This window comes from Oncorhynchus clarkii, chromosome 4, assembly GCF_045791955.1.
Source record: "Oncorhynchus clarkii lewisi isolate Uvic-CL-2024 chromosome 4, UVic_Ocla_1.0, whole genome shotgun sequence".
Taxonomy (NCBI): Eukaryota; Metazoa; Chordata; class Actinopteri; order Salmoniformes; family Salmonidae; genus Oncorhynchus; species Oncorhynchus clarkii.
The window spans coordinates 16,180,139-16,193,780 of record NC_092150.1 but is presented as its reverse complement, the minus strand read 5'-3'; the positions used below and the strand labels follow the sequence as shown (position 1 = coordinate 16,193,780).

The 13,642-nt window shown below is 44.9% G+C and overlaps 1 protein-coding gene across 10 annotated transcripts in view; it reads left to right on the top strand.

The window, feature by feature from the left end:
- The window catches only part of LOC139406507 (transcriptional enhancer factor TEF-3-like), a 43,638-nt gene that overhangs the window by 4,949 nt on the left and 25,047 nt on the right, over positions 1-13,642 (top strand). For 8 of the 10 annotated variants that reach the window (XR_011633998.1, XR_011633997.1, XR_011633996.1 and 5 more), the window contains exon 2: positions 8,672-9,014. The exons of the other annotated variants lie outside the window; for them this stretch is intronic. Coding sequence is in view for 5 of the 8 variants with exons in the window: in XM_071149159.1 (XP_071005260.1) it covers positions 9,008-9,014 (7 nt within the window). In the remaining 3 variants the exon portion in view is untranslated. The remainder of the gene's footprint in view (positions 1-8,671; positions 9,015-13,642) is intronic. 10 annotated transcript variants of the gene reach the window in all.

Below are 13,642 nucleotides of genomic sequence, written 5' to 3'. Positions count from 1 at the left end.
TACAGTAGCGAGGCTATAAAAGTAGCGAGGCTACATACACACACTGGTTAGTCAGGCTGATTGAGGTAGTATGTACATGTAGATATGGTTAAAGTGACTATGCATATATGATGAACAGAGAGTATCAGTAGCGTAAAAGAGGGGTTGGCGGGTGGTGGGACACAATGCAGATAGCCCGGGTAGCCATTTGACTACATGTTCAGGAGTCTTATGGCTTGGGGGTAAAAACTGTTGAGAAGCCTTTTTGTCCTAGACTTGGCACTCCAGTAGCGCTTGCCATGCGGTAGCAGAGAGAACAGTCTATGACTGGGGTGGCTGGGGTCTTTGACAATTGATATGGCCTTCCTCTGACACCGCCTGGTTTAGAGGTCCTGGGTGGCAGGCAGCTTAGCCCCAGTGATGTACTGGGCCGTACGCACTGCCCTCTGTAGTGCCTTGCAGTCGGAGGCCGAGCAATTGCCGTACCAGGCAGTGATGCAACCATGCTCTCGATGTTGCAGCTGTAGAACCTTTTGAGGATCTCAGGACCCATGCCAAATCTTTTTAGTTTTCTGAGGGGGAATAGACTTTGTTGTGCCCTCTTCACGACTGTCTTGGTGTGTTAGAACCATTCTAGTTTGTAGTTTATGTGGACACCAAGGAACTTGAAGCTCTCAACCTGCTCCACTACAGCCCTGTCGATGAGAATGGGGGCGTGCTCGGTCCTCTTTTTTCTGTAGTCCACAATCATCTCCTTAGTCTTGGTTACGTTGAGGGAAGGTTGTTATTCTGGCACCACCCGGCCAGGTCTCTGACCTCCTCCCTATAGGCTGTCTCGTCGTTGTTGGTGATCTGGGACTAAACTAGGGTCTCTGGGATAATGGTGTTGATGTGAGCCCTTTACCAACCTTTCAAAGCACTTCATGGCTATGGACGTGAGTGCTACAAGTCTGTAGTAATTTAGGCAGGTTGCCTTTGTGTTCTTGGGCACAGGGCATATGGTGGTCTGCTTGAAACATGTTGGTATTACAGACTGAATCAGGGACATGTTGAAAATGTCAGTGAAAGACACCTGCCAGTTGGTCAGCACATGCCCAGAGCACACTTCCTGGTAATCCGTCTGGCCCCGCAGCCTTGTGTATGTTGACCTGTTTAAAGGTCTTACTCACGCCAGCTATGGAGAGCGTGATCACACAGTCGTCCGGAACAGCTGATGCACTCACGCATGCCTCAGTGTTGCTTGCCTCGAAGCGAGCAAAGAAGTGATTTAGCTCGCCTGGTAGGCTCGTGTCACTGGGTAGCTCGCGGCTGTGCTTCCCTTTGTAGTCTGTAATAGTTTGCAAGCCCTGCCACATAAGACGAGTGTCGGAGCCGGTGTAGTATAATTCCGTCTTAGCCCTGTATTGACGCTTTGCCTGTTTGATGGTTCGTCACAGGGCATAGCATGATTTATTGTAAGCTTCCGGGTTAGAGTCCCACACCTTGAAAGCGGCAGCTCAACCCTTTAGCTCAGTGTGAATGTTGCCTGTAATCCATGGCTTTTGGTTGGGGTATGTACGTACTGCTTTAATTTTTGCTTGTAAGCAGGAATCTGAACGATGGAGTTGTGGTCGGATTTACCAAATGGAGGGCGAGAGAGAGCTTTGTACGAGTCTCTGTGTGTGGAGTTCAGGTGATCTAGAATTATTTTCCCTCTGGTGTGTTTGTGTGTGTTTGTGCGCACATGAGTCTGTACGTGTGTGTGTGTGGGGGGGCGGGGTTCAGAGAGCAAAGTTGATCTGCTCCTTACAGGGCAGCACAGTGGGACACCGTGTCAGAGACCATGTGCTCTCAGCAGAAAACATGCCATACAAATACGTTCCTTTCTTTCCCGATGCTTTTCCACTCCCAGCCTGATTCCTGATCATCATATGAGAGTATGTTTTAATTTAGGATAACGGCCACAGCGTTATGTGAGAGTATGTTTTCATTTGGGATGACGGCCACGGCGTTATGTGAGAGTATGTTTTCATTTGGGATGACGGCCACGGCGTTATGTGAGAGTATGTTTTCATTTGGGATGACGGCCACGGCGTTATGTGAGAGTATGTTTTCATTTGGGATGACGGCCACAGCGTTATGTGAGAGTATGTTTTCATTTGGGATGACGGCCACGGCGTTATGTGAGAGTATGTTTTCATTTGGGATGACGGCCACGGCGTTATATGGGAGTATGTTTTCAAGCTTTACATTCCGGTCCCGATTAGAGGAGATTGTGTCCAGAGGAGCCCCTCCCCCTCTCTGCTGCCCCCATACACCCCTCCACCTGCCAACCCTCTCTGGCGTGGGCCTCAGTTGGTGCCCCTGCAACCCATAGACCTTCCCAACCTACAGCACACTGAGTGGGCAACACACAATAGTTTGAATAAGTGGGCCTATGTGTATTTCAGTTTTCATAATGAAAGTGTGTGTGTGCTCGTCTGTATGTGTGTGTCTGTGTCTGGGAGGGGCCCCTGAGCGCAGCACCAGCTGGGGGATTATCCCGCTGAGCAGGCCCAGGGGAGAGGGGCCGAGGTAGGGGATAAGGGTGCCGTGGAAGGGGCAGCCTGGTTTAAGGGGCTTAGGTCAATTAACCCTGCTGGACACTTTGACTTAGGAACCTAACAAGCACTCTAATGGCTTATGCCCCACAGATCTCACTGCACTAAACATTCTCTTTCTTTATCAGTATTGGACTATTACATTGTAATTACAGTTGTCCTTTACTCCAGGTTACTTTGTGAGCAAAGTTATGAAACATACTCTCTTGAAGCACAGCAAAAGATACAATGACCACAAAAACCATTTCACCATAGTCCCCTTATTTAAAAAGTTACTAAGATTCACCACCAGAGCGACGAAAGGGGCTCTACAGTGTAAGTTTGCCCTACTCAGTTGTTTTACTTGGTGTTATTATGACAAGGCCTTAGCAGGGGTTTGACCGAGACAGATATTCCATTACAACAAGTTTCATAACTATTCCAGAAAGCCCACCCTAAACAAACTGATTGGAGTAAACACTGTCACACTCAGTATGGTGTGCTTGACAGAGCTTTAGTTCAGTGATTCTTTAGGGTCAGTCAATAGTAATGAGACAGTCTGAATTCTACCAGAGGGCTACTACAAAGCAGGATCAATTAGTTTGCCAGCTAACTTGCCTAAATATTCTGATATAACTTTTTATTTTTTAGAAAGATACGTTTGAAATGGGAATGATCCAGTTTACTCAACAATGATAAACACATATTTAAGTTTAGCTTTCTTAATGAACCATAACATTTGCAGTTATTTCTGGTTGTATATCAAAGTTAGCTGGCTAACTCATTGATCCTGCTTTGTAGTATACCCCTCTGTAGTGTTATCCCCATCATTCAGGTTTTTCAATTAGGTTAATATAGTGTCCATGTAGCCTGTACATTCCTGGGTTCTTTTGTTAACTCACTAAACTATAGTTCAGTATGGAGAGTCCAGAGAACGAGGGAGGGGGGGGAGGGAAAGAGAAACAGAGAGAGAAAAACAGAGAGCAAAAATTGAGAGAGCGAGAGGGAGGGAGGGAGAAACAGAGAGAGACAGACAATAGGGAGTGAGAGACAGAGAGAGAAACAGTAAGATAAAAAAAGAGAGAGAGAGACAGACAATAGGGCCTAGGCTGTCATTGTAAATAAGAATTTGTTCTTAACTGACTTGCCTAGTTAAATAAAGGTTAAATAAAAAAAATACATATGGAAGGAGTGTGAGTGTCATTACTAGAGGTCGACCGATTATGATTTTTCAACGTCAATACCGATACCGGTTACTGGAGGACCATAAAAGCCGATACCGGTTACTGGAGGACCATAAAAGCCGATACCGGTTACTGGAGGACCATAAAAGCCGATACCGGTTACTGGAGGACCATAAAAGCCGATACCGGTTACTGGAGGACCATAAAAGCCGATACCGGTTACTGGAGGACCATAAAAGCCGATACCGGTTACTGGAGGACCATAAAAGCCGATACCGGTTACTGGAGGACCATAAAAGCCGATACCGGTTACTGGAGGACCATAAAAGCCGATACCGGTTACTGGAGGACCATCAAAGCCGATACCGGTTACTGGAGGACCATCAAAGCCGATACCGGTTACTGGAGGACCATAAAAGCCGATACCGGTTACTGGAGGACCATAAAAGCCGATACCGGTTACTGGAGGACCATAAAAGCCGATACCGGTTAAATCGGCTGATTTGTTATTTATTTATTTGTAAAAATGACAATTACAACAATACTGAATGAACACTTATTTTAACTTAATATAATACATCAATAAAATCAATTTAGCTTCAAGTAAATAATGAAACATGTTCAATTTGGTTTAAATAATGCAAAAACAAAGTGTTGGAGAAGAAAGTAAAATTCCAATATGTGCCATGTAAGAAAGCTAACGTTTCAGTTCCTTGTTCAGAACATGAGAACATATGAAAGCTGGTGGTTCCTTTTAACATGAGTCTTCAATATTCCCAGGTTAGAAGTTTTAGGTTGTAGTTATAGGAATTATAGGACTATTTCTCTCTATACCATTTGTATTTCATTAACCATTGACTATTGGATGTTCTTATAGGCACTTTAGTATTGCCAGTGTAACAGTATAGCTTCTGTCCCTCTCCTCGCTCCTCCCTGGGCTCGAACCAGCAACAAAACGACAATTAGCGCGCGCTAACTAGCTAGCCATTTCACTTCGGTTACACGAGCCTCATCTCGAGAGTTGATAGGCTTGAAGTCATAAACAGCGCAATGCTTGACGCACAACGAAGAGCTGCTGGCAAAACGCACGAAAGTGCTGTTTGAATGAATGTTTACTCGCCTGCTTCTGCCTACCACCGCTCAATCAGATACTTGTATGCTCAGTCAGATCAGGACACGCTAGATAATATCTAGCAATATCATCAACACCATGTGTAGTTAACTAGTGATTATGATTGATTGTTTTTTATAAGATAAATTTAATGCTAGCTTGCAACTTACCTTGGCTTACTGCATTCGCGTAACAGTCTCCTTGTGGAATGCAACGAGAGAGAGGCAGGTCATTATTGTGTTGGACTATTTAGCTGTAAGGTTGCAAGATTGGATCCCCCGAGCTGATAAGGTGAAAATCTGTCGTTCTGCCCCTGAACAAGGCAGTTAACCCACGGTTCCTAGGCCGTCATTGAAAATAATAATGTGTTCTTAACTTACTTGCCTAGTTAAATAAAGGTGTAAAAAATAATAATAATAATTTTAAATCGGCAAATCGGCACCCAAAAATAACGATTTCCGACTTGAAATCGGCCCTAATTAATCGGTCGACCTGTTGTTTGTGTATGGATGTTGATCTGTGTGTGGTCAGTTTGCCCCATGGCCTCTGAATAGATACATTGTCTCATGTGTTTGTTTGGTTTGTGTATTTTAGTTATCTTGGTCATGTGTGTGTGTTCATGTTGTGTGTGTGTGTACGTGTATGGTTAACTGGCCAACTCATTTACGGGAAGCCCATTGGCACGTCAGGGGGCTCAGAGTAAGAGAGGGTGACTGGCTGGATGGAGATCGTTACTCACTCTGGGTTTTTCTGCACAGAAAAGTAATGGGGGAGCTGCCTAAGCATTTGTTTTATCCAAACAGTAGATCGGAATGGAAAAACGTTTTCAGTGTAAACTTAAAACAGCAAATGTTATCTCAGCCACATGGCTAAATGTGTAGAATTGCAGGAAATTTGCCTTAAGCTAAATATTGTCACTGTGGCGAACAGGAGGGCCGAATACAACCAGGCAAATCATGCTTCATACTGACTAACACTGTCAATAGCCTTAATTGGCAGCCCAGATTGCCTCTGGAGGAACACAAACAATGATTGAGATTCATCCATTTCTTGTGATGAGACGTTTGGAGAGCTAGGAGTTTTTCCCTGGCCCCATGTCCTGACCAGTTCTCAAACATCTAGCCTGATCATTTCCTTGAGTGTTTCGAAGTGTAATTACCTAAATAACCCTGATATGATATGACCTCCTCCTTGATGTGTCTGACCAAATGTCTCTGTCTATCCCCAACCTGGGTTCAAATACTATTTGAAATCTTTCACATACTTTGAACTAGAGGTCGACTGATTATGATTTTTCAACGCCGATGCCGATTATTGGAGGACCAAAAAAAGCCGATACCGATTAATCGGCCGATTTTATTTATTTATTTGTAATAATGACAATTACAAAAATACTTAATGAACACTTATTTTAACTTAATATCACACATCAATAAAATCAATTTAGCCTCAAGTAAATAATGAAACATGTTCAATTTGGTTTAAATAATGCAAAAACAAAGTGTTGGAGAAGAAAGTAAAATTCCAATATGTGCCATGTAAGAAAGCTAACGTTTCAGTTCCTTGTTCAGAACATGAGAACATATGAAAGCTGGTGGTTCCTTTTAACATGAGTCTTCAATATTCCCAGGTAAGACGTTTTAGGTTGTAGTTATTATAGGAATTATAGGACTATTTCTCTCTATACCATATAACCATATAACCTTTGACTATTAGATGTTCTTATAGGCACTTTAGTATTGCCAGTGTAACAGTATAGCTTCCATCCCTATCCTCGCTCCTACCTGGGCTTGAACCAGGAACACATCGACAACAGCCACCCTCGAAGCAGCGTTACCCATGCAGAGCAAGGGGAATAACTACTCCAAGTCTCAGAGCGAGTGACGTTTGAAACGCTATTAGCGCGCACCCCGCTAACTAGCTAGCCATTTCACATCGGTTACACCAGCCTAATCTCGGGAGTTGATAGGCTTGAAGTCATAAACAGTGCAATGCTTGAAGTACAACGAAGAGCTGCTGGCAAAATGCACGAAAGTGCTGTTTGAATGAATGCTTGCGAGCATGCTGCTGCCTACCACCGCTCAGACTGCTCTATCAGATTGCTCTATCAAATCATAGACTTAGTTATAACATAATAACACACAGAAATACGAGCCTTAGGTCATTAATATGGTCGAATCTGGAAACTATCATCTCGAAAACGAGACGTTTATTATTTCAGTGAATTACGGAACCGTTCCGTATTTTATCTAACGGGTGGCATCCATAAGTCTAAATATTGCTGTTACATTGCACAACCTTCAATGTTATGTCATAATTACATAAAATTCTGGCAAATTAGGTGGCCCAAACTGTTGCATATACACTGACTCCGCGTGCAATGAACGCAAGAGAAGTGACACAATTTCACCTGGTTAATATTGCCTGCTAACCTGGATTTCTTTTAGCTAAATATGCAGGTTTAAAAATATATACTTCTGTGTATTGATTTTAAGAAAGGCATTGATGTTTATGGTTAGGTACACATTGGAGCAACGATACGCTAGATAAACTAGTAATATCATCAACCATGTGTAGTTAACTAGTGAATATGATTGATTGTTTTTTATAAGATAAGTTTAATGCTAGCTAGCAACTTACCTTGGCTTCTACTGCATTCACGTAACAGGCAGTCTCCTTGTGGAGTGCAATGTAATCAGGTGGTTAGATTATTGAACTAGTTAACTGTAAGGTTGCAAGATTGAATCCCCCGAGCTGATAAGGTAAAAATCTGTTGTTGTGCTCCTGAACGAGTCAGTTAACCCACCATTCCTAGGCCGTCATTGACACTAAGAATGTGTTCTTAACTGACTTGCCTAGTTAAATAAAGATTAAATAAATGGGGAATAAAAATAAATAAAATGTAAAAAATATTTTAAAAATCGGTGTCCAAAAATACCGATTTCCGATTGTTATGAAAACTTGAAATCGGCCCTAATTAATTGGCCATTCCGATTAATCGGTCGACCTCTACTTTGCACGTTTGCTTCAGCTTGCCTGTAGACTGCCAGATGGGCAGAGTTTACAGTTTTGGTACTATTTTATTGGTCCATTAAGCCAGGCAAGCTCAATCGAGCACAGATAAAGTATTTGAAAATGTCAATGGCGGTGTGTTCGAGATCCCAGTTTAATGTATTTCCCAGTCTGTTACTCCTCTGCCTCTCCCTTGGCCCTGTCCCTCGGCCCTCTCTCTCCGGCCCGCTCGTCAGCCATCTCTTCAGCCATCTCGTTGGCCTCTAGGTGCCATGCTGTTTGTTTTCATGGCTCCATAATCTAATTTCTGGTCCGAGGTGCTTTATCCAAGTAGTATTAGCAACTCCCCATTGATGTGATCTAAGATTTCATAGCATTTGCGCGCACGCCGCTCTTCATATGACCACACTCAGCTGACATAGCTATCGCTTTCCTAGAGAGTTCGACCTCCTTGGGCTGACGTCAAATGACCAGAATTCTGTTGTGATTTTTGTTTCATCTTAATTTTACCAGGAAGTTTCTTGATGTTTGAACGTATGGTTTGAGGAAGATCTGGCAAGTTTTTAGCATGGGAATAGCTTATCATACATAGTCACAGACAGTACATAACTATGGATACCAAGACAATTCAAAGTATCAAATACTTAGCAGCATAATCAATATTTGAAAGCAATCCTTGTTATCCTTTAAAGCATATCATATGGTCATTCACTGTTTCCGATGGGTATTGCCTTCCTATGCTCTTGTTCTTGGCCTAACATTCTTCTAGCCAGCACTCCTTGACTCAACCTCACCTGACCTAAATGTTATGTATTTTGCTTTCTCAGGATCAATCTCCCCTGTCTTGTTCTGTCATTGGCCCCTGGAAGACACCATCTACACCCCACCCCAACCCCCTTCCCCCTCCTGGGTCTACCCCCCCCGATCCCTCCAACCCCAGCCCTGTCCTGTGGTCCCCCCCTGCCCCCACCACGTCTGCGGAGTGGGTGCCGGCCCCCTCCCCTGGGGGCAGCAGTGAGGAGCTGAACGAGCCTCTGGACAAGGCTCTGGAGAACGATGCGGAGGGCGTGTGGAGCCCTGACATCGAACAGAGCTTCCATGAGGCCCTGTCCATCTACCCGCCCTGCGGACGCAGGAAGATTATCCTCTCCGACGAGGGAAAGATGTATGGTATGCCCTACCCTTTTCCCATTTATTCCCTGGCTTTATATGATGACTATATACTGTGCCCTCAAACGAAAACGTTCATGTACATACACTCTCATGGACCCATGTCCCTTGAAATTGAAGATATGTCAGTATGCCAGTTGTATCTGCACTGCTCTGCACTGACCACTTTCCCTCACAAATAAGGCCTACATACACATTTACTTCACACAGTTGCACACACACACACACACACACATAGTTCTTATATGTTGTGAGTGATAAATGGCAGTATCCCAGAGTACACACATAGTTCCACACACCCTCTCACTACCACCACCACTCACAGCACTCTGGTACACACACCATGCTGGGTTTCTGCCCAGCTGTCCCTCCCCTCCGTCCACGTGGCTGAGTAGCGTGTAATGGCACCATGGATGTCACACGTCTCCATGCTGCTACTCACGTTCTGATTGATACTTGACATAATCCGCTCACCTTCCCTCTCTCCCTCAGTCATTTCTGTACTATACTAGTATTCATTGACATTTTTGTAATTTAGCAGACTCTTTTATCCAGAGCGACTTACAGGAGTAATTAGGGTTAAGTGTCTTGATTCGAACCAGCGACCTTTTGATTACTGGCCCAACACTCTTAACCGCTAGGTTACCTACCGCACTATTCGATTACATAACTATGGCGAGGGCATGTCGTTTACCCCGTTTTGCCATATCTCATTATCAGTCATACATTTATGTCAGCCATACATTACTTAATTTCTTGTTGGCCTTCATACCTATGTTACATCATGGGCTTTTAAGTGTTGCAGTTCAATTAACATTTTGGAATAAAGGTGAAGAAAAAAGTTATATGCCATGATAAGGGAAAATATTTAGATAAGCAATGTGTTTCGGACATACTATCACGTTTCAGGTAAGACCCAAATGTAGACTGTGTCGAAGTAACAGTGTTTATTACAGCAACAGGGGCAGGCAGACGACAGGTCAAGGCAGGCAGGGGTCAATAATCCAGAGTAGTGGGGCTAAGGTACAGGATGGCAGGCAGGCTCAGGGTCAGGTCAGGCAGAGGTCGGTAATCCAGAGTAGTGGGGCAAAGGTACAGGATGGCAGGCAGGCTCAGGGTCAGGTCAGGCAGAGGTCGGTAATCCAGAGTAGTGGGGCAAAGGTACAGAATGGCAGGCAGGGTCAGGTCAGGCAGAGGTCGGTAATCCAGAGTAGTGGGGCAATGGTACAGAATGGCAGGCAGGGTCAGGTCAGGCAGAGGTCGGTAATCCAGAGTAGTGGGGCAATGGTACAGGATGGCAGGCAGGCTCAGGGTCAGGTCAGGCAGAGGTCGGTAATCCAGAGTAGTGGGGCAAAGGTACAGGATGGCAGGCAGGCTCAGGGTCAGGTCAGGCAGAGGTCGGTAATCCAGAGTAGTGGGGCAAAGGTACAGAATGGCAGGCAGGGTCAGGTCAGGCAGAGGTCGGTAATCCAGAGTAGTGGGGCAATGGTACAGAATGGCAGGCAGGCTCAGGGTCAGGTCAGGCAGAGGTCGGTAATCCAGAGTAGTGGGGCAAAGGTACAGAATGTCAGGCAGGGTCAGGTCAGGCAGAGGTCGGTAATCCAGAGTAGTGGGGCAATGGTACAGAATGGCAGGCAGGCTCAGGGTCAGGTCAGGCAGAGGTCGGTAATCCAGAGTAGTGGGGCAATGGTACAGAATGGCAGGCAGGCTCAGGGTCAGGTCAGGCAGAGGTCGGTAATCCAGAGTAGTGGGGCAAAGGTACAGGACAGCAGGCTATATATATATATATATATATATATACACACAGTACCTTTGGAAAGTATTCAGACCCCTTGATTTTTTCTACATTTTGTTTCGTTACAGCATTATTCTAAAATGGATTAAATCAAAACAAATTCCTTAGCAATCTACACATAATACTCCATAATACCAAGAACCCAATGGTCACTCTGACAGAGCTCCTCTGTGGAGATGGGAGAACCTTCCAGAAGGACAACCATCTCTGCAGCACTCCACCAATCAGGCCTTTATGGTAGAGTGGCCAGACGGAAGCCACTCCTCAGTAAAAGGCACATGACAGCCCTGTTGGAGTTTGCCAAAAGGCACGTCAAGACTCTCAGACCATGAGAAACAAGATTCTCTGGTCTGATGAAACCAAGATTGAACTCTTTGTCCTGAATGCCAAGCGTCACGTCTGGAGGAAACCTGGCACCATCCCTACGGTGAAGCATGGGAGTGGTAGCATCATGCTTTGGGGATATCTTTCAGCGTCAGGAATTGGAAGGCTAGTCAGGATCGAGGCAAAGATGATTTTGTGCTGCTACCAGGTTGTGCTGCTGCCATATTGTTTCGCTACCGTGTTGTCATGTTGTATTGCTACCATGCTATGCTGTCATATGTTGCTGCCATGCTGTGTTATTATCTTAGGTCTCTCTTTTTGTAGTGTTGTGGTGTCTCTCTTGTTGTGATGTTTGTTTTGTCCTACATTTTTACTTTTAATCCCAGCCCCCGTCCCCACAGGAGGCCTTTTGCCTCTTTGTAGAGTGTCATTGTAAATAAGAATTTGTTCTTAACTGACTTGCCTAGTTAAATAAAGGTTACATTTTTAAAAATCTGTGTACGCAACCAATACACTTTGATTTGATAGGACACACTAGGTCTTGCTGGTAGACATCTGCTAACAGATGGCTTGCGATAACGATAGCTCGTCTGCTGGTGGTGGAAAAGCGTTGGGTCCAAACGGAGCAGGTGGTTGTGTGCTTTTCAGAGGAGGTCTGTCATCTCCCCTCTCTGAGCGAGCTCCTTTAGCCTAGCATGCGGCTAATGGCTATCTGGGCCCGGCGAGTTCACAGCCGTCCCCTGATCAACTCTAACCCCTTATAAAGCCTGCAATAATGGGACGGAGGAGAGGGGGCAGGTGTCACATTCTGTTTTAGGGGAAGAGAGGCTGGGGAGGGAGGGAAGGGTGGTGAGAGCTGAGGGGGCGCGCTGAGGTGCCCCTTCCTCCCCACGGGGGTCAGGGGCGGGTGATGCGTGCCAGGGAGCACGATGGGCCGTTAGGAATGGCATGCGCTTGGAACCGGGGTTCAAGGCAGCTCCGCTGTAACCCTATACCAGAATAGACGTTTACCCTTTGAGTGCTTGGAGTGAGGGGAGGGAAACAAATAAACACCAAGGCAGCGGCGGTGTCTTGTGCAGCTCCGGGGCATTCTGCACCTGTCCCTGTTTCGTGTGTGTGTGTGTCTTTATGCCTCCCTCCTCTGTTCGCTGCTATTTCTGGGATTTATCATGCACTCTGCCCCCCCCCCCCCATCTGTACGTCAGTCCGTCAGTCTCTCAGCGGGTCGGTCTGCCTTTCAGCTAACCTCCAACTGCTCCCCAAGTTCACCACAGCCTCACGGCCAGATAAAATTTACTACATGAAAAAAGAGACAAGACTGAACCCGCTGCCCACCCGCACCCCATCAGCCCCTAAACAGCTAAGCCCACCCCCCACACTGACCCCCCACCCTGTTTAATCAGCCCTGTCAGGGTCATTGACAGACCTTTCGACACATTGCTACAACTCAACTCATTTCAACCTAAAGCTATGTTAATTTCATTCTCAGGTTGAGGTTTTAAAATGTAAGTATATCATTACATGAAGTGAGAGGAAAACCTATGGAAATACACTACCGGTCAAAGGTTTTAGAACGCCGGCTCATTCAAGGGTTTTCCTTTATTTGGACTATTTTCTACATTGTAGAATAATAATGAAGACATCAAATAACACATATGGAATCATGTAGTAACCAAAAAAGTGTTAAACAAATCCAAATATATTTTATATTTGAGATTCTTGAATATCCACCCTTTGCCTTGATGACAGCTTTGCACACACTTCCCATCCAACATGAGAGAGCTTGAGAGGATCTACAGAGAAGAATGGGAGAAGACTCGAGGCTGTAATCGCTACCAAAGCTGCTTCAACAAAGTACTGAGTAAAGGATCTGAATGTCTAACAATCTGTTTTTGCTTAGTTATTATGGGATATGGTGTGTAGATTAAATAGTTTTTTCCCACCCTAATCAATCTATTTTAGAATAAGTCTAATATAACAAAATGTGGAAGAAGTCAAGTGGTCTGAATACTTTTCCTGAATGCACTGTATTGCATTTCCTGTCTACAACACTGAACAAGTGCCATTCCAGAGGCAACAATGCCATATTGAGATGGGGAACCGTTCATTTTGTAGTATGCGTGTAGATCCTCTTCATCCAATTGTAATTTCTTATATCGAGAGGAATGTTTTTGTCTCATATTTCCTCATGCATTCATGGCATTTTTCTCATAATAGTGTGGCCGTCATGCTTATTACTCACTGCAGTTATTAGCTTGCTTATTAAGACAGTGTCAAGGATATTGTGGAGGTTTTTGTGTGGCAGTCATTCGACCTGCAGTGCCAATGAAAACATGTCCTGGCTTCCATGGGTCCCGGTTGTGCTTTGCCCCATCCGACTAACGTCCGGCGTGTAAAGTAACAGGGATCCACCGAGTAGAAAGGCTTTTCAGAGCTGGGATGACAAATGGTGTGTGTTATAGGGGAGGAGGGATGGACAGTTGGATAAGTGCTTTGCCCCAAGGTATAG